General features: G+C 45.7%; 3 protein-coding genes across 3 annotated transcripts in view; 2 read left to right on the forward strand and 1 right to left on the reverse strand.

The window, feature by feature from the left end:
• Positions 1-9092: 9092 nt before the first annotated feature.
• LOC132485996 (histone H2A type 3) lies at positions 9093-9485 on the reverse strand. Its single transcript, XM_060092643.1, has one exon. It carries the CDS (start codon positions 9483-9485, stop codon positions 9093-9095), a length of 393 nt encoding a protein of 130 aa, XP_059948626.1.
• Positions 9486-9801: 316 nt separating this feature from the next.
• LOC132485997 (histone H2B type 3-B) lies at positions 9802-10182 on the forward strand. Its single transcript, XM_060092644.1, has one exon. It carries the CDS (start codon positions 9802-9804, stop codon positions 10180-10182), a length of 381 nt encoding a protein of 126 aa, XP_059948627.1.
• A 391-nt stretch (positions 10183-10573) lies between these two features.
• The window catches only part of RNF187 (ring finger protein 187), a 33559-nt gene continuing 26007 nt past the window's right edge, over positions 10574-18125 (forward strand). The window contains exon 1 of the mRNA XM_060094574.1: positions 10574-10619. Within this exon, the coding sequence (XP_059950557.1) occupies positions 10574-10619 (46 nt within the window). The remainder of the gene's footprint in view (positions 10620-18125) is intronic.

The following is an 18125-nucleotide window of genomic DNA, read 5'->3' on the forward strand; positions in this document are numbered from 1 at the left end:
TTACAAGCATACGAAAATTAAAAGACGTAAACAATATTGTGTGGAATTTTTATGGATTTTGGTTAAAGAAGAAAGCCGTTGACATATACGGGTATTTGGTCTTAGGCATATGTCTGTTAGTAACGTTTAGATGTGGACGTGTGTGTATCCCTTTAAGCAAGAAAGAGCGAACAGAAATCTAAGACACGGTCGAGAACAGAGATCGCTTGGGGGCCGAACAGCGGGGAGGCGGAGATAAATGCCCTTGGGGTAGCGCGAGAGGAGAGCAGGCTTTGCTGACGGTGCTGAGGGGGTACTTGGGGTGGTCCACTCCAGCGCGCACGGGAACAGCTGCGTCAAGTAAACCGTCACCAGACAAGGGAGAATAGGCCGTAGGCTTTCTGTCTCGGGAATGAGAGACCCTGCGAGAAATCGGTGACATCAAGTGTGCAAAATCCGGAGAGTGTCCGAGATTCTGAGCCCGGGGAAGGATTGGAGAGGCGGGGTTCTCGGGGCGCAGGTCAGTGGCCGCAGCCGGAGGACAAGAGGTTGGATGCGTGACCAATGCCGTCAGCCCGGCGGTCTTTGAACTGACCAACCGGAAAACGTTCCCAAGTGCAAACAAGGGCAGCAAAAGCTTTGCTGTTTCATGTAGCGAGTCCTGACCACAGCACGCAGGAGCCAGAGCCTCCAAACCCACCATCCTCCCCACCGCGGGCACCAGAAGCGGCCAGCGACTGTTCCCAGCACCCTCCACTTCACGCACCGCGGTATCTCTACCCCTCCTCCCGCATACTCTTGCACCGCTGTATCCTCGCCCCCCGTAACCTGCACTCCTGCATCCCCAGCCCCTATAATCCCCTCCTCAGTACCCCGCACCACCCCCGCATCCCCGAGCCCCTATATCACCTCCCCCGTACCCCCGCACCCCTGCATCTCCGCGCCCAGGTAATCCCCGTCCTCCGTCCCGTACCGCCGCTTCCCTGCACCCCCATGCTCCAGTATCCCGCACTCCTTTATCTCTGTACCTCTGCACTTCTGCGCGCCAGTATCCCCGGCACCCTTGCATCCCTGTACCCCTGCACCCTTACCTCTGAACTCGTGCGCACACGCACCTTTTCATCTCCACCGCTCCTCTCCCCGGCCCCGCCCTCCCTCCCGCACACACACACCCGGAGTCGGCCGAATCTCCCTCTCGCGCTCTGCCCTCCCAGGGCCAGCAGCATGCCATCACCTAGGGCCTAAAGACCGAGCCCCGCTGCAATGGCGCCGCTGGAGAGGCTCTGCAGAAACCTGGCACGTGCGCCGCCCTGCCCGGCGCGTCCACTTTGCGCCCAAGGACCCACAGCTCACGCGCCGCATCCTCCGGGAACTGGCCGGAAATGGCGACCCGAGCTCCCCAAAGACATCAAGTCCACGTCCCTTTTTACGTTTCAACAAAAACAGCTCTCTCCCGGGATGGTCTCTGAAGAAGCCGCGGCTTCAAAATCCCTGCGGGAGTGTGACCCTCATCCTTGGGTTCCTAATTTTCTTTTCTTGGTAACTTCCAGCCATCCAAACCCGAAGTCGGCTCAATGACTGTTGTGGAAAAGGACACCCGGCAGCGGGTGGCGCCCAGAGGTGGGATGGCACACGTTCTCCCGGCTCTTTGGCTGTGTGGCTTTTGGAGCTCAATTTCATTCTTTCTCTGATAGAGGGAGAATGACTCCTTTGGTTTTCTTTTTTCCTTTCATTCATCATATATTCATTTAGCACCTACTATGTGCCTGGCATAGCTCTGAGAACTTGGGAGTAAAGTGCCTTCCTGGAGTTATATCTAGTTGGGGAGGTGATGACCAGTAGAGGGGAGATAGTGTCGTAGAGGTTAACACACTGAGCAGAAATAGAGCACCATTGGCTTGGGGCGTGTTGCCCAGGACCGTGAAGACTTGAGAGGAAACTTGGAAGCCTTCGGAGTGGGAACCCGCTGCTCTGGGGATGGTGGGACGCCTGGGTTTGGAGGGACAGAGACTAGCTGAGGGAAGGAGGAGCTGGCACGGGGAAGGAGGTGTGGTCAGAGGTAAATGGAAGAGCGGCTCCTGCTGTGCCCTGAAAGATTGGGGCTGTTACTTGGAGGGCACCGCGCAGCCGCTGCAGGGCCTGCTAGAAGTGACTGCCTTCAAGGGCTTTGCGCCCCTTGAATTAAGGCCTCTCAGGCCACACATGTGACGTTTTAAAGTGGAATTTCTACAAATAGGAGGGTGATGAGTGTATCACACACAGCGTTCATTCGTCATCAAACTTGGTGTTCAGCACACCTGTATGGGCGCTGGCTAGGCTGCTCCATTCCAAGTGTGCAGGTGTCCTTGGGAATCAGGCCAGCCACGGTTTTCCTGCCCTCCAGGAGCTCAGCTTGAATGTCACCCCCCAATACCCAGCAGTGAGAGGAAGCAACCGAGCTGTTCCGTGGAAGGTAACCTGTCTGTCTCACCTGCCTGGGGGTAGCCTCCTACAGCTCTCAGGTGGAGGTACTAGAGGACATACCCTCCAAGGTCACTACAGGTCATGGTGCAGAAGGGCTTACAGGCCACATTAGAAAGCTCAAACTACGTGGTTTATTAAATTATTTAAAACAGGCCACAAGAAGTAAGGGGGAAGAGATGGGGTGAGCTGACAAACATAGGTGTCAGTGAGGAGGAAAGCCGCGCCACCTGATCCTGGGCACATGTGGGCATGTGTGTGTCCTGTTCTCCCTGCCACCTAGCCTCCCTGCTGATGGTGAGGTTATGAGGAACAGGGTCCAGGAGACACCAGGGGTCCTGGGCCAATGCATACAGGTGCAGCCACACAGGGACAGGCTCTCCTGTGGAAAGTCCCAGCACTGGCTGCTTAAGATCTGTGAAAATTGAGTGCCTCAGGGGTTCTGAATGCTTAGTAGCTATTGTATACTTAGTGATCATGAATCTTTAATGCCTCTTGTATACTTAATGATCACAAATATTTAGTGACCAGATGCCTCACATTTACTTACCTTTGTCTTGGTGTTTCCATCCCATCCATCAATTTGTGGATTAGTGGCATCTTTGCTATGTTGAGTTTTCCAATCCAGGAACACTGTATGTCATTTATTTAGATCATCTTTCATTTCTTTCATCATCATTTTGTAATTTTCAGCAGCAAGTCCTGTACATGTTTTGTTAGATTTATACCTGTGTTTCATTTTTTTGGGGAGTGATTTCACATGGCAATGTGTTTTTAATTTTGGTTTTCACATGCTCAGTGTTTATATACAGAAATGAAATTGATCTTTGTGTTGATCTTGCATCCTGAGACTTTACTGAATTCAGCTATCAGTTTTGGGGGTTGTTTGATAGATTTCTTGGGATTTTCTGTGTAGACAATCATGTCATCTGCAAATAGTTTTATTTTTTCTGTTCCAATCTGTATGCCTCATCTTCCTTCCTTCCATTCCTCCCTCCCTCCCCCCTTGTCTATTTCTTTTCTTTCCTTTTGTCTTCTGGTCTTTTCTCTCCTTTCTCTTTCTTCATTCCTTCCTCCCTCCTCTCTTTTTCTCTTTCTTTTCTTTCTGGCTTATTGCACCAGCTAGAACTTCCAACATTACACTGCATGAGTGGTTAGGCGGACATCCTTTCCTTGTTCCTGATCTTAGAGGGAAAGCATCTAGTCTTTCACCATTAACTATATTGTTATCTGTCAATACTTTTTCTATGCTTTTTCTGCATCAATGGAGATGATTACATGATTTTTCTCCTCCTCCTTCTTTTTTCCCTACCTGTTGATGTGGCGGATTCCCTTGAGTGACTTTTGGTAGATTTTATTCCCAAGGAGGGAAATTGAATTTTTTGAGAATCTCACTTATGCTGTAGTGTTGGTAGCAGGAGATTAGTACAGAGGCAACTGAAGTAGTTCAGGTAAGAAATGATGGTGTACAAGTTTCCTGTGGCTGCTGTAACAAACTACCACAAGCTGAGGTGGGGAGGGGGTGCTAAAACAACAGAAATATTTTTCCTCCCAGTTCTGGAGGCCAGAGGTTCAGGTGTGGGCAGGGCTGTGCTCCCTCTGGAAGAGGCAGAAAGGGGAGGATCCTTCCTGCTTCTTCCAGCTCCTGGCACTTCAGGTGCCCCTTGGCTTGTGGCCACTTCACCCCAATTTCTTCCTCTGTAGTCATATGGCCATCTCCTTGTATCTCTGTGTCTTCTCCTCTTCTGTCTCTTGTAAGAATAGTTGTCATTGAATTTAGGGCCCATCCTAATCCAGGATGACCTTCTCATCTCAAGATCCTTGATTTAATTACACCTGCAAAGACTTTTTCCAAATAAGGTCACGGTGGCCGGCTCCAGGCCTTAGGACCTGGACGTATCTATTTTGGGGGGGAGGGGGAGGAGCAACCTTCAGCCCACTACAGGTGGAATCCAGGACTAGGTTGGTAGCAGCTGACATAGACAGGAAGATCTGTCTTCCTGATGTTTACCAACTTGCTATTGGTCTCCATGTGAGCAACAATGGAAAAGAACAAACGAAAGGCAGATCTGTTGGTGTATTTAGTTTACCTGAGTCGCTGGAGAATGGCAGGACCATCTACCTGACTGGGGAATAATGGGGAGGTGGTAGTGTGGGGCGGGTGTCAGGCTCAGAGTGCAGTCCAGCCATAACGAGTGGGTGGAAATCCCCAGCAGGAGCATTAAACCTGGCACTCTGGGAAGACATCTGCCATTGACGATGTTTGGGCGTCACTGAAGCCCATCTCATCCATGACCTGGATGAGACTGTGAGAAAGAGGAAGGCTCTGGTCAAACCACAGAACCTGTGGTGGATGGCAACATGACCAATTGCCATTCCTAGCATTGAGAGTGGAGGCTACTGGTCCACACATAGGGTCCAGTGGGCCTTGTGATTCGCCGAATCCCAGTTTGGGGCCTGAGCGCAGTGTGCAGGCCAAGCCTCAGGGGTCCTGAGCACTTTTTGTCTTCTTGGGACTGTATAAGGAAGCTTGAATTAGCCATGGGGAGAGATGGTGAGAAGAACCAAAGTGTTCAGATATGCGAGAGAGGGTGCCAGACCAGCACCTTCCCAGGGACCCCCGCCCCAATGACCCATGACTGATCCACCAACTCACCCTCCAGCTAGCCCCAAATGCCTATGAGCCAGCCTTCAGCATGTTCACTAACTACCAGCTTTCTTGGGGGTCCAGCTCAAACTGCTGACCTAAAGGCCCTCTAGGACATTTGGGGCTGATCTGCCATCCTGTAGGAGAGAACAGGAAGGACATGACCCAAAGAGGGCTGCAGGTGACCGGGAGTGAGCTGAAGATAAGGCAGCGGGAGATAGAGGTGGCCTGGAGGCTCAAGGGCAATGCTCACAGGAGGGGCTGCTGGGTCCAAAGTTGAGAGGGAGGTGAGAAGCACCAGGACCTGGTGTCCCCAGAGACCTGTGCAGGAAGCAGTAGAACTGAGCTGACCAGAAGGTGGGAGGGAGGGGAATGGGCAGAGAAAACGATGAAGTTTTAGAGCTTTTGCTGGGCATGCATTGGAGAAAATCAAAGCCTTCATGAAGTTTTGTGAGCAACGCATGGAAACAAGACCCTGGCTATGGGTAGGAGAGTCGGGGGGCACTAGGCAGATTCTGATGACCAGGGCTGGGGCAGCTATGTAACAGGGTGACATAGGGGGAGAAGAGCTCAGTTCAGCCCAGATCCCACGGCACTGGGAGCCGGTGACCCAGTTCTCCAAGTTCTAATCCAGGGTCTGGGGGAGCACAGAAACTCGGGGAGCGGGGAGAAGTCCATTTGCCTTTTCACTTGGGAGATTCTTGAATATGTTGGTGAACATATGGGAACTGATACGGTAGGGAGGAGAGACTAGATGTGCAGCAGGGGCTGGGTGCAGGCCACGCCCAGGAGAGAGGTGTGGTGGGCTGTTTGACTTGGGCCAGGCTAAGCTGAAAATTCCAGAAACTGAGGACACTTTATCTGCAGTGGGCATGGATGTTTCTGAGGCTTCCTAGGCTGCATTCTTCCTCTGGGATCTCCCACCTCCTTTCTCCATCTTTCACAGGGACATGGGGAATATGACCAAGATAATTCTGGTGAAGGGAATGTGTGACATGTGGCAGTGGGCTGGAGAAAGGGCTTGAAGTTCCATAGAGGCAGGCAGATGGAAAGGCTGTGGCCACCCAAAGGGACACCATGCCCCTCTTCCCACATGGTCTCTAAGGGATGCTACTGTGCAGCCAGGCCAGACCCTGTCCATCCCACACTCCACCTACTGGATAGAATCGATGGGAGACACCCAGTCTCCTCCTCTTCTTTTTAGTGCATATACATGTATTAGTTTCACGTTTCTTTTAAAATCAAGGTGAAATTCACATAAACATAAACCATTCTAAAGTGAGCAATTCAGTGACATTTAGTACATTCACAATCACCTCTTTCTAGCTCTGAAACATTTTCATCACCCTAAAAGTGAACACTCTGTATTCCTCCCTCTACCCACCAGCCACTGGCAACCACTAATCTACTTTCTGTCTCTATGGATTTGCCTGTTACAGATGTTTCATATAAATGGGATCACGCAATATGTGACTTTTTGTGTCTGGCTTCTTTAACTTGGCACAGTGTGTTTTGAGGCTCATCCATGTTGTATGCAGCATTCCTTTTTATGGCTGAACAGTATTCCACTATATGGATAGACCACATTTTTGTTTATCCATTCATCTGTTATGGAAATTTGGGCTATTTCCACCTTTGGGATGTTACAAATAATGCTGCTCTGAATGTGACATGGGTGTATGGGTATCTGAGTCCTTGTGTGTATCTGGGGGTGGAATTGCTGGGCCATGTGGTGCTTTCTTCTTTAAGCATGAGTCTGATGAGCTTTCTCTACCAAGGAAGGCAGCTCTGCATACTTTATGTTTCTGAACCTGATAACCCTGAGAGATGATCAGATTTTAGACCAGAGGTACCCAACAGAACTTTCTGTAATGATGGAGACCTTCTATATCTGTTCTGTCCAATGTGGTAGCCCCTAGCCATGTGTGGCTAGGGTGACTGAGAAACTGCACCTTTGTATTTAATTTTAATTAACTGAAAATTAAATAGGCCCTGTGGGTTTATTAGCTCAGCCTTAGAAGTGACAAAAGGAGGACTGACTGCCCCTTAGAGCACCTCCCACCTCACGCTTTTAAAAAATAATTAATTAATTTATTTATTGGCTGCATTGGTCTTCCTTGCTGCCCGCGGGCTTTCTCTAGTTGCAGCAAGCAGGGGCTGCTCCACACTGCGGTGTGCAGGCTTCTCATTGTGGTGGCTTCTCTTGTTGCGGAGCACAGGCTCTAGGTGCACGGGTTTCAGTAGTTGCAGCACGTAGGCTCAGTAGTTGTAGCGCAGGGGCTTAGTTGTCTTGTCCCGTGGCATGTGGGATCTTCCCGGACCTGGGCTTGAACCCGTGTCCCCTGCACTGGCAGGCGGATTCTTAACCACTGTGCCACCAGGGAGGTCCTCATGCCTCCATCTTAACACTCCACTTGAGGAATTGAAAATCTGGAGCTCCATAATGATACTTGGAAAACCCAAGCTCCCTGCTCCTGAGAAACCTTTCTTTCTTAAATACCGCGGAAGGGGTTGAAGATACACAATGACCTACATGAATATCAACGCAAAAATCAAATTTAAGCTAGAATTGAAGGCTGTCACTGGAAACATAATGTATACCTCTCCAGAAGGCTCTATAATCTCTTCCATAATTCCTTGCAATTTGTTTCACTGAAATGGGTCCCACTGGGTAATGTGGGTCCTGTTATCTCTACCTACACTGCAGGGGAGTCTGGTGTTTTTTCCATCCACACTGATAGTTCCTATCAATTTTTGGTGCGAATAGTCTCATAGTGCTAGGATATTTTCTAAAGAGTAGCAGATACGTGGTTAGCTCCAGATAGTGTCTAGGGAGCCCTGGTTTGAGTACATCTAATTTTAGTAAGATAACTATTTATTGTATAATATTCCTAAATTATTTTACTGGCCTGTATTTATTGTTATAATAAAAAAATTAATGGCATCAACAAGGATAATGACAGCAGGAATAGACACTTGCTGAGCTCTTACACTGTGCTAGGGATCTTTAAATAAGGGGATTAGTATAGATTGACTCATTTAATCCCTTCACCCCATGAAGTAGGTGCCATTAACATTCTCATTTCTCAGTTGATTTTGCAGGAGCACCTCTGGGATACTACAACCCCTATTTATAACACAATGTGGAATTCAGGAAGTCATCTTCTGGAATATCCACATATATATTACTTAATCTGGTCCTAACAATGTTCACTTTAAATTTACTATATTCACAAACGTAATTTTCCTCATCAAACTCAAGGTACAAATTATTTTATTGACTTTAGCGATCAGTTTAAGGGGATCTTTAACTTTTGGCCAACCCAAATTTAACAATTTAAATTCTTTAAAATAATTATTCTATTTACCATGAGATTTCCTTTAAAAACTTACACCTACTTTCGAAATATAATTTGACATTTTCAAATGCTGACAAACCCTTCCCAAGACCTTAGAATTCCCAGTACATTATACAATTCTGATCGCATGTTCTCTAAAAATCTAAGTCATGCATTCATACATTTTAAAATGGAAATCATGTTTACCTATCAGAACCTCAAATGCTAAAGTTTCTTTCAAGATTAAACACTTTCAATACCAGATCTACCACATTTTCCCTGGGATAAAACAACTACGTATTTGGTGTCTAAATCTCAGAGTGACGACACTTTCCGGAACCAAAGTAGCTTGTGACCGGTAATAACAGACACCTTCAGGATGAGTGGGACTGAAACCCCATGAACTTGATGCTGGCAAAACTCAAAACGGCCGCGTGTCCGACGGCATTCCCCGCACAAAATTAACACGGAGCCGCACCCAAATCATGCCTCGGGGTCGGTTTCCCGCGAGCCCTGCCTGGCGCAGATTCGCACAGGAACGCGCTCAAAAGGACACAGCCCTCGACCAGTGCGGCTCTTTTCTAGAATATATGGGTGGCTCTGAAAAGAGCCTTTGGTGTCACGGGGCCCCTGGGGCGCACGGCCGTTTCCGGCCCGCCTCCGCGGCCTCACTTGCCCTTGGCCTTGTGGTGGCTCTCCGTCTTCTTGGGCAGCAACACGGCCTGGATGTTGGGCAGGACGCCGCCCTGCGCGATGGTCACGCGGCCCAACAGCTTGTTGAGCTCTTCGTCGTTGCGGATAGCCAACTGCAGGTGGCGCGGGATAATACGAGTCTTCTTGTTGTCACGCGCCGCGTTACCCGCCAGCTCCAAGATCTCAGCCGTCAGGTACTCCAGCACGGCTGCTAGATACACAGGCGCACCAGCACCCACACGCTCAGAATAGTTACCTTTCCGGAGCAGCCGGTGCACTCGGCCGACAGGAAACTGCAGGCCCGCGCGCGACGAGCGCGACTTCGCTTTCGCGCGCGCCTTGCCTCCCTGTTTGCCTCGGCCAGACATCTCCCAATCAGGCGCGGGGAAAGAAGAAAGCCGAGAAACAGAACCCCAGGCAGCGAAGCCGTAATGCTCAGGGAGTCCTTATATATGGTCTTGAGGTAGTGGAGCCGGAGTCTCCCGATTGGGTAGCGATAGTGACCAATCAGAAAAGGAAGCCGCCATCCCCTAATTTGCATGCGCCTTTTCCAGTGATGACGTTGAGCTGCGCTTGATCCTATCAGAAACTAGATGCTCTTGATTCCTCATTTGAATACAGGACGTATAAGTTGAGTTGCTGGAGCTGTCTCCTTTTTTTTTCTGTTTGGAAAGATCTGCCGTAATGCCTGATCCGTCCAAATCAGCTCCGGCACCCAAGAAGGGTTCTAAGAAGGCTGTCACGAAGGCGCAGAAAAAAGATGGCAAAAAGCGTAAGCGCAGTCGGAAGGAGAGTTATTCCATCTACGTGTACAAGGTGTTAAAGCAGGTGCACCCGGACACCGGTATTTCTTCCAAGGCTATGGGTATCATGAACTCGTTCGTCAACGACATCTTCGAGCGTATTGCTAGCGAGGCCTCTCGTTTGGCGCACTACAACAAGCGGTCTACCATCACGTCCCGGGAGGTGCAGACGGCCGTGCGCCTGCTGTTGCCCGGTGAGCTAGCCAAACACGCTGTGTCCGAAGGTACCAAAGCCGTCACGAAGTATACCAGCTCCAAGTGAGGCACTCCCCGGCTCCCGGGAACCCAAAGGCTCTTTTCAGAGCCACCCACAAGATCGAGAAAGGGTTTCGAACACGTGAAAGGTTGTTATGTAAACGCATCCGATGTGTGCTCCTTAGCGGTTCCTTGGTTACTGGGAGGACGTTCTCGTTCTCCCCGCTCTCTGTAGACGTGTGTGCGCGTGTGTATGGGAGCGGCATGAGAGAATACCTGCTTTTTACGGAGGTCGGGTATGGAATGGCAACCCAAAATAACAATGTGGGAGGCAATCAGAAACCGGGTGTCCACCCTCGCCTTCGCTCAAGGTTATTGACGCTTCACTAAACAAAGTAGGAACCCTGAACTCAAGTGTCCTTAGTGTGTGGAGAGTGCCATTTCCGGGGCTTGCGGGCATGGACTCCATGTCCAGTTTTGTGTTCGTGTGGTGTGAGCCTGTGGGTGAGGAACGCAGGTCACCTACCCCCAGTGGGACCTCGTGCCAGTCTCTCCACCTCCGTGTCCCTGATGGGTGAACCCGAAGGACGCACTTGGTGAGGCCCTGGGGGTTGTCGCGCAGCTCTGGCGGTGGCGCCTGGCGCTGCATCCCCGCCTAGACCAGACACCTTTATCCTAAGGCAATGAACATTTCCGGGAGGATGTTTGCATGTCTGCATCCTTCAACCGCAGGGTATTTGACAACCGAAAGAAAAACGGAAGCGTGGTGGAACGCAGCGCTCCTTGCGCAGGAGCCGGATGTAAAAAGCCGACTCCTGCTGCAGGTAGCTTTAAGGGGGGTAGGGGGGTGGGGAGGAGGGCAATTTAAGAGGAAAAACAACGTTTTTCGAAGCAAATGTAGTTTTCCCACTTCAGCCACGTTATTTTCTGTGACGCACTAGTAACGCATAACTTTCCCTTTTCTTTGAATTCATGGCATTCATTTGCAAAGTGTCATCTTAGTTCAAGGGAAAGCGCTTTGGCATGAAGAGTCTTCACTCTGAAGAAGACATCGCCTACCTTTTTTCTTGCCTTGTTTTTTCTCATTTGTAAGGAGATTTCAAATAATCACTTCCTTGAGTCGTTTTGAGAATTAGATTGAAAACTCGTGTCATCATCTCAGGCAAGGAACCAGACGTTCAGTTAAAGGCTAATAATCGTGTTTTTTGTGAATTATCTCCAAAGGAAGCGGGTTGCATGCCTGGTCCGGCTGGGCGGGCGGAGCTGGGGAGGAAACGTCGCCACCCCCACCGAGTGTCCTCAGCCACGGCTGCTGGAAGCCCATCGCCCCCCACCCCGCCCCATTCCTTTTCCTACCTGGGTCCACTCTAAAAGAATTTCCAAAACCCCACACATTTTAAAGTTGGCGTCCAAAATATTTTATGGCTAGTTCAAATAATTGCAAGGATGCAAATCCCAAGGTAGGACGTTTTACAACACAAAATGTTCTCACATCAATCTTTTAAAGGTATCTATTGAAACAGCAATTCGATACCATAACCATAGCAACTCATAAAATACACTATTAAATTACTTGTTAACACTGATCGATTTTAGATAATTTTTTCACCTTGAACTCATATTTCTATTCAATTTATGTCTCAGAATTTCATCCTAATATATATATATATATATATATATATATATTTTTTGCCGTACGCGGGCCCCTCACTGCTGTGGCCTCTCCCGCTGCGGAGCACAGGCTCCGGACGCACAGGCTCAGCGGCCATGGCTCATGGGCCCAGCTGCTCCGCGGCATGTGGGATCCTCCCGGACTGGGGCACGAACCCGTGTCCCCTGCATCGGCAGGCTGACTCTCAACCACTGCGCCACCAGAGAAGCCCAAGATATATATTCTTTACACTGTTTTATCTATCTCCTTTCTCTACAAAAAAGGATATTGAAATTTTAAAATACTTGTAGGTGACCAGAAGTCAGTGTTTAAAAATTACCTGCACAGTACACAATTGTTTAAACATAAATAAGTTTTGATAGGTATATGTAAAACCGAAAATAAAACTTAAGTGACACCTGCCTCATTTAAAGAGGTGGATAGTAGTCCCGCCCTCCCTCCCTCTCCCTACTTTCCTTTCTGCCTCAATTAGTTTGTGCATCCATGGGCATATATAGTATTATTATGGTTACAATGATAGCAGTGTGCAGCAGAATTTCTTTTCCTTTGTTCTCTTTTATAGATACGCGCTCTGAAACAGTATTAACAAAAAGAAATACCTCGAAATGGGAGTTTTGTCAGAGCAGTTTAACTCATTTCTTTGCCTTCCTAGCTGTAATACACAAATTAAACAGTGGGGCTTCCCTGGTGGCGCAGTGGTTGGGAATCCGCCTGCCAGTGCTGGGGACAAGGGTTCGGGCCCTGGTCCAGGAGGATCCCACATGCCGCGGAGCAACTCAGCCCGTGCACCACAACTACTTAGCCTGTGCTCTAGAGCCCATGAGCCACAACTACTGAAGCCCACGTGACAGCTGCTGAAGCCCGCGCCTGGAGCCCGCGCTCCACAACTGGAGAGGACACCGCAGGGTGAGGCTCGTGCACCTAAGCGAGGAGTGGCACCCTGCTCACCGCAACGGGAGGGAGACTGCATGCAGCAGCGAAGACCCAACGCAGCCAAAGAATAAATAAGTAAATAGATAAGTAAAATAAATCTATTTAAAAAAATTAAACAGCGATCTGTCATCAACAAGTCCACCCCTTTAATTTTCTCAGTAGATATCTGATTCATATTAGAAACTGCAAAATTCAGTCCTCCACTTTGAAATGGGGACCTGCTGACTGGATCCAAGCCCTCAGCCTCCTACCAAAGTAGATTGGGAGTCAGTATCTTAGTGAAAACTTATAGTCACATGAAAGTAGTCTCACAGATTCACGTGATTCTTTACCTTAATGAGCTTAAACCATAGGTCTAATAAATGAAAATTGTCTTCAGCAGAGAATGTGATATATAGTGCTAGCAGTAGGCAAAAGCACTGCTTAGTACCAAAAACAAAAGCAAAATGAAGATTTTACAATAATTTGCAAATACAATTCTTTAAAAAATAAAATTTTCTGCGAATAATGCAAAATATCAATTTCTCAGTACTGTTGACTCCTTTGTCACACAGAATTAGCTTGAAGTTAAAAAAAGCCTGCCTCTATTTGCTGAACAGTCCAGTGGAGGTTGTACACACAGCCTCAGGTGCAGACTGGGCTTGATTTAGCCCTCTCCTAGGAGGGGAATCTGTTAAAGAAGAGGCAAGGTGATACAGAGCCCCTGCTATTGAGATTTTATGATTGAAAAAACGGAGAGAAATTGTATACAGAAACCATGTCTATCATATTGTTACAACAAAGAAATACATGTTCTGTTAAGTTGAAAGTTAAAATAGGGCAGTTAACCAAGTACTTGAGAATACATAGAGAGGCAAGGAGAACTAGGACTCGGCACAATGGAATCATTCTCTGGATCTGAAATAACCAAGGTAAATGCTTAAACTAAGGACCTGGAAGGAACTGGAGGAATTCTGCAGGTATACAATCTGAAATGTATCAAGGAGACTCCTTTTTCATATCAGAAATTTCAAGTCAAATTTATTATTATGGAGTAAAGAAAGTATTTTGGAGGGGAAAAAACGGTCCTTTTAATAAGAAATTACAAATGCAAAACAGTATTTACTGTATAGGAGGTTAAATATTGACTAATGAGCGGCAGGCCCTAGAAATGATGTGTGTGAGTTCCTGAGGGAGGAGGCACACGGCCATTGTCCACCTGAGGGAACACATCTGTGAATACAAATCTCACATAGCATTTTGGCTCTTGGAGACTGGGTTGTTCTCTGAAGGTGTTCTCCATGGTTTGCGAGTCACCAGCACTATGAGATTTTTTTTTTTGCGGTACGCGGGCCTCTCACTGCTGTGGCCTCTCCCGTTGCGGAGCACAGGCTCCGGACGCGCAGGCTCAGCGGCGATGGCTCACGGGCCCAGCTGCTCCGCGGCGTGTGGGGTCTTCCTGGACCGGGGCACGAACCCGTGTCCCCTGCATCGGCAGGCGGACTCCCAACTACTGCGCCACCAGGGAAGCCCACTATATTTTTTAGAGTGAGAACAGCATGGGCCCAGAAAGGCCTTGCATACCTTAGTTGTTATTAAATGTGTCATGTAGTTTGCATATGGTTAACTGAATTTTTTTTTAAGTGCTACGTTTGTTTTATTGAAAAGCTTCTTAAAAGGAACATAAAGGAGAAGTTACAACAGACATCACAGAATTACAAAGGATCATAAAAGATTACTGTGAACAATTCTACACCAATAAAATGAAAAACCTAGAAGAAATGGATGAATTTCTAGAAATATACAATCTTCCAAGACTGAGTCAGGAAGAAATAGAAAATATGAATAGACCAATCACCAGGATTGAAACTGGATAAGTAAAAAAACAAACAAAGCCTCCCAACAAACAAAAGCCCAGGACCAGACATTTTCACAGGTGAATTCTACCAAACATTTAGAGAAGAGCTAGCACCTATCCTTTTCAAACTATCCCCAAAAATTACAGAGTAAGAAATACTTCTGAACTCATTCTGAGACCAGCAACACCCTGACACTAAAACCAAAGATATCACAACAAAAGAAAATTACAGGCCAATATCACTGATGAACATAGATACAAAAATTCCCAACAAAATATTAACAAACTGAATTCAACAAGACATTAAAAAGATCATACACTATGATCAAGTGGGATTTATCCCAGAAATGAAAGGTTGGTTCAATATCTGCAGATCAATCAATGTGATACACCATATTAACAAACTGAAGAATAAAAATCATATGATCATCTCAATAGACGCAGAAAAAGCTTTTGACAAAATTCAGCATCCATTTATGATAAAAAACTCCCAATAAAGTGTAGGTATAGAGGGAACATACCTCAACAGAATAAAGGCCACAAGCTCACAGCTAACAAACATCATACTCAGCAGTGAAAAGCTGAAAGCATTTCTTCTAAGATCAGGAACAAGACAAGGATGTCCACTCTCACCTAGTATTGGAAGTCCTAGTGACAGCAATCAGATAAGAAAAACAAATGAAAGGAGTCCAAATTACAAAGGAAGTAGTAAAAATGTCACTGTTTGCAGATGACATGATACTATACATAGAAAATCCTAAAGACACCACTAAAAAAATTACTTGAACTTATCAACAAATTCAGTAAAGTTGCAGGACACAAAATTAATATATAGAAATCTGTTGCATTTCTATACACTAACAACAAACTAGCAGAAAAAGAAATTAAAAGAATCCCATTCACAATTGCCTCAAAAAGAATAAAATACCTGGAATAACTCTAACCAAGGAGGTAAAAGATCTGTACTTGGAAAACTATAAAACACGGATGAAAGAAATTGAAGAAGACACAAACATATGGAAAGATATACTGTGTTCATGGATTGGGAGAATTAATATTGTTAAAATGACCAAACTATCCAAGGCAATCTACAGATTCAATGCAATCCCTATCAAAATACCAAACGGCATTTTTTTCACAGGACTAGAATAAATAATTCTAAAATTTGTATAGAAAGTTAAAAGACCCAGAGAATCCAAAGCTCTGTTGAAAAAAAAGAACAAAGCTGGAGGTATCATACTCCCTGACTTCAGTTTATGGTACAAAGCTACAGTAATCAAAACAGCATGGTACTGGCACAAAAGCAGGCACATAGGTCAATGGAACTGAATGAATAGAGAGCCCAGAAATGAACCCACATTTATATGAGCAATTAATCTATGACAAAAGAGGCAAGAATATACATTGGGGAAAAGATATCTCACACCATATACTAAAATTCAAAATGGATTAAAGACTTAAATGGATTAAGACCTGACACCATAAAACATCTAGAAGAAAACATAGGTAGTACACTCTTTGACATCAGTCTTAGCAGTATTTTTTTGAATATGTCTCCTCAGGCAAGGGCAACAAAAGCAAAAATAAAGAAATGGGACTACATCAAACTAAAAAGCTTTTGAACAGTTAAGGAAACTATCAACAAAATGAAAAGACTGCCTACTGAATGGAAGAAGATGTTTGTAAACAATATATCTGCAAGGGATTAATATCCAAAGTATACAAAAAATTCATACAACTCAACATAACCCCCCCCAACAACCCAATTAAAAAATGGGCAGAGGGCTCTAGAGCCCGTAAGCCACAGCTACTGAAGCCCGTGTGCCTAGAGCCTGTGCTCCGCAACAAGAGAAGCCACCGCAATGAGAAGCCCATGCACTGCAATGAAGAGTAGCCCCTGCTCGCCACAACTAGAGAAAGCCCATGTGCAGCAACAAAGACCCAATGCGGCCAAAAATGGAATAAACTAAGTAATTTAAAAAAAAAACAAGGTCTTACTGTATAGCACAGGGAACTATATTCAATATCTTGTGATAAACCCATAATGGAAAAGAATATGAAAAAGAATGTATATATGTATATATATGTATAACTTTGCTGTACAGCAGAAATTAACACAACACTGTAAATCAACTATACTTCAACAAAATAAATTAAAAAGAAAAAAGAAAAAAAAATGGGCAGAGGACCTGAATAGATTGTTTTTCCAAAGAAGACATAAAGATGGCCAACAGGCACATGAAAAGATGCTCAATATCACTAATCATCAGGGATATGCAAATTGAAACGACAATGAGATATCACCTCAAGCTGTCAGAATTGCTATTATCAAAAAGACAACAAATAACAAGTGTTGATGAGGCTGTGGAGAACAGGGAACCCTCGTACACTCTTGGTAGGAATATAAATTGGTGCAACCACTATGGAAAACAGAATGGAGTTTCCTCAGAAATTTTTAAAATATCAATAGAACTGCCATGTAATACAGCAATTCCACTTATGAGTATTTAACCAAAGAAAACAAAAACATAAATTCAAAAACACCCTGATTTTCATTTCAGCCTTATTTACAACAGCCATGATATGGAGGCAACCTAAGTGCTCATCAGTAGATGAATGGATAAACAAGATGTGGTTTATATATACAATGGAGTATTAGCCATAAAAAAGAATGAAATCTTACCATTTGCAACAACATGGATGGACCTAGAGGGTATTATGCTAAGTGAAATAAGTCAGACAGAGAAAGACAAATAGTATTTCACTTATATGTGGTATGTAGAAAACAAACCAAATGAACAAACATAACCAAATAGAAACGGAGTCATAGATACAGAGAACAAACAGGTGGTTTCCAGGGGGAAGGAGGGTTGGAGGAGGAGAGAAATAGGTGAGGGAGATTAAGAGGTACAAGCTCTTAGTTACAAAATAAATGAGTCACAGATATGAAATGTACAGCATGGGGAATATAGTCAGTCAATAATTATATAATATGTTTGTATACTGACAGATGACAACTAGATTATCATGGTGATCATTTTCAAATGTTTAGAAATATGGAATCACTGTGTTGTGTACCAGGAATTAACATAGTGTTGTAGGCCAATTACACTTCAAAAACAAGCAAACAAGCTCATAGAAAAACATCAGATTTGTGGTTACCAGAGGCAGGGGTGGGGAGGGGATGGGGAATTGGATGAAGGCAGTCAAAAGGTACAAACGTCCAGTTCCTTAAACTTGTACAATGCTGTATGTCAATTATACCTCAGTAAGACTGAGGAGAAAAAAGCTCTTAAACCGTTTATGAGGCATATGTTAAAAAAGTATACACTTTTTTTCGGATAAAAGAATACCAATCTAGTTTGAAGGATTATAGCTGAGTATGAGGGTCTAGACCAGTACCTGTCTTCCTGCCGTTTTGATATTTCAAACAGGAATAGCGTTAGTGCTTATAAGGAGCTGCTCAAACTCAATGCTGCTTAAATGTTTTGAGCAAAAGCTCATGATGCTTTGCCTTGCAAACGCGGGAAGGACGGCCCCCAAAGTCGCTGCCTAGTCTGTGTTACAA

This window comes from Mesoplodon densirostris, chromosome 3 (genome assembly GCF_025265405.1).
Source record: "Mesoplodon densirostris isolate mMesDen1 chromosome 3, mMesDen1 primary haplotype, whole genome shotgun sequence".
Classification (NCBI taxonomy): domain Eukaryota; kingdom Metazoa; phylum Chordata; class Mammalia; order Artiodactyla; family Ziphiidae; genus Mesoplodon; species Mesoplodon densirostris.

Bases quoted from the DNA above. Each gene is read 5' to 3' on its own strand.
- LOC132485997 (XM_060092644.1), top strand. From the start codon at position 9,802: ATGCCTGATCCGTCCAAATCAGCTCCGGCACCCAAGAAGGGTTCTAAG.
- LOC132485996 (XM_060092643.1), bottom strand. From the start codon at position 9,485: ATGTCTGGCCGAGGCAAACAGGGAGGCAAGGCGCGCGCGAAAGCGAAG.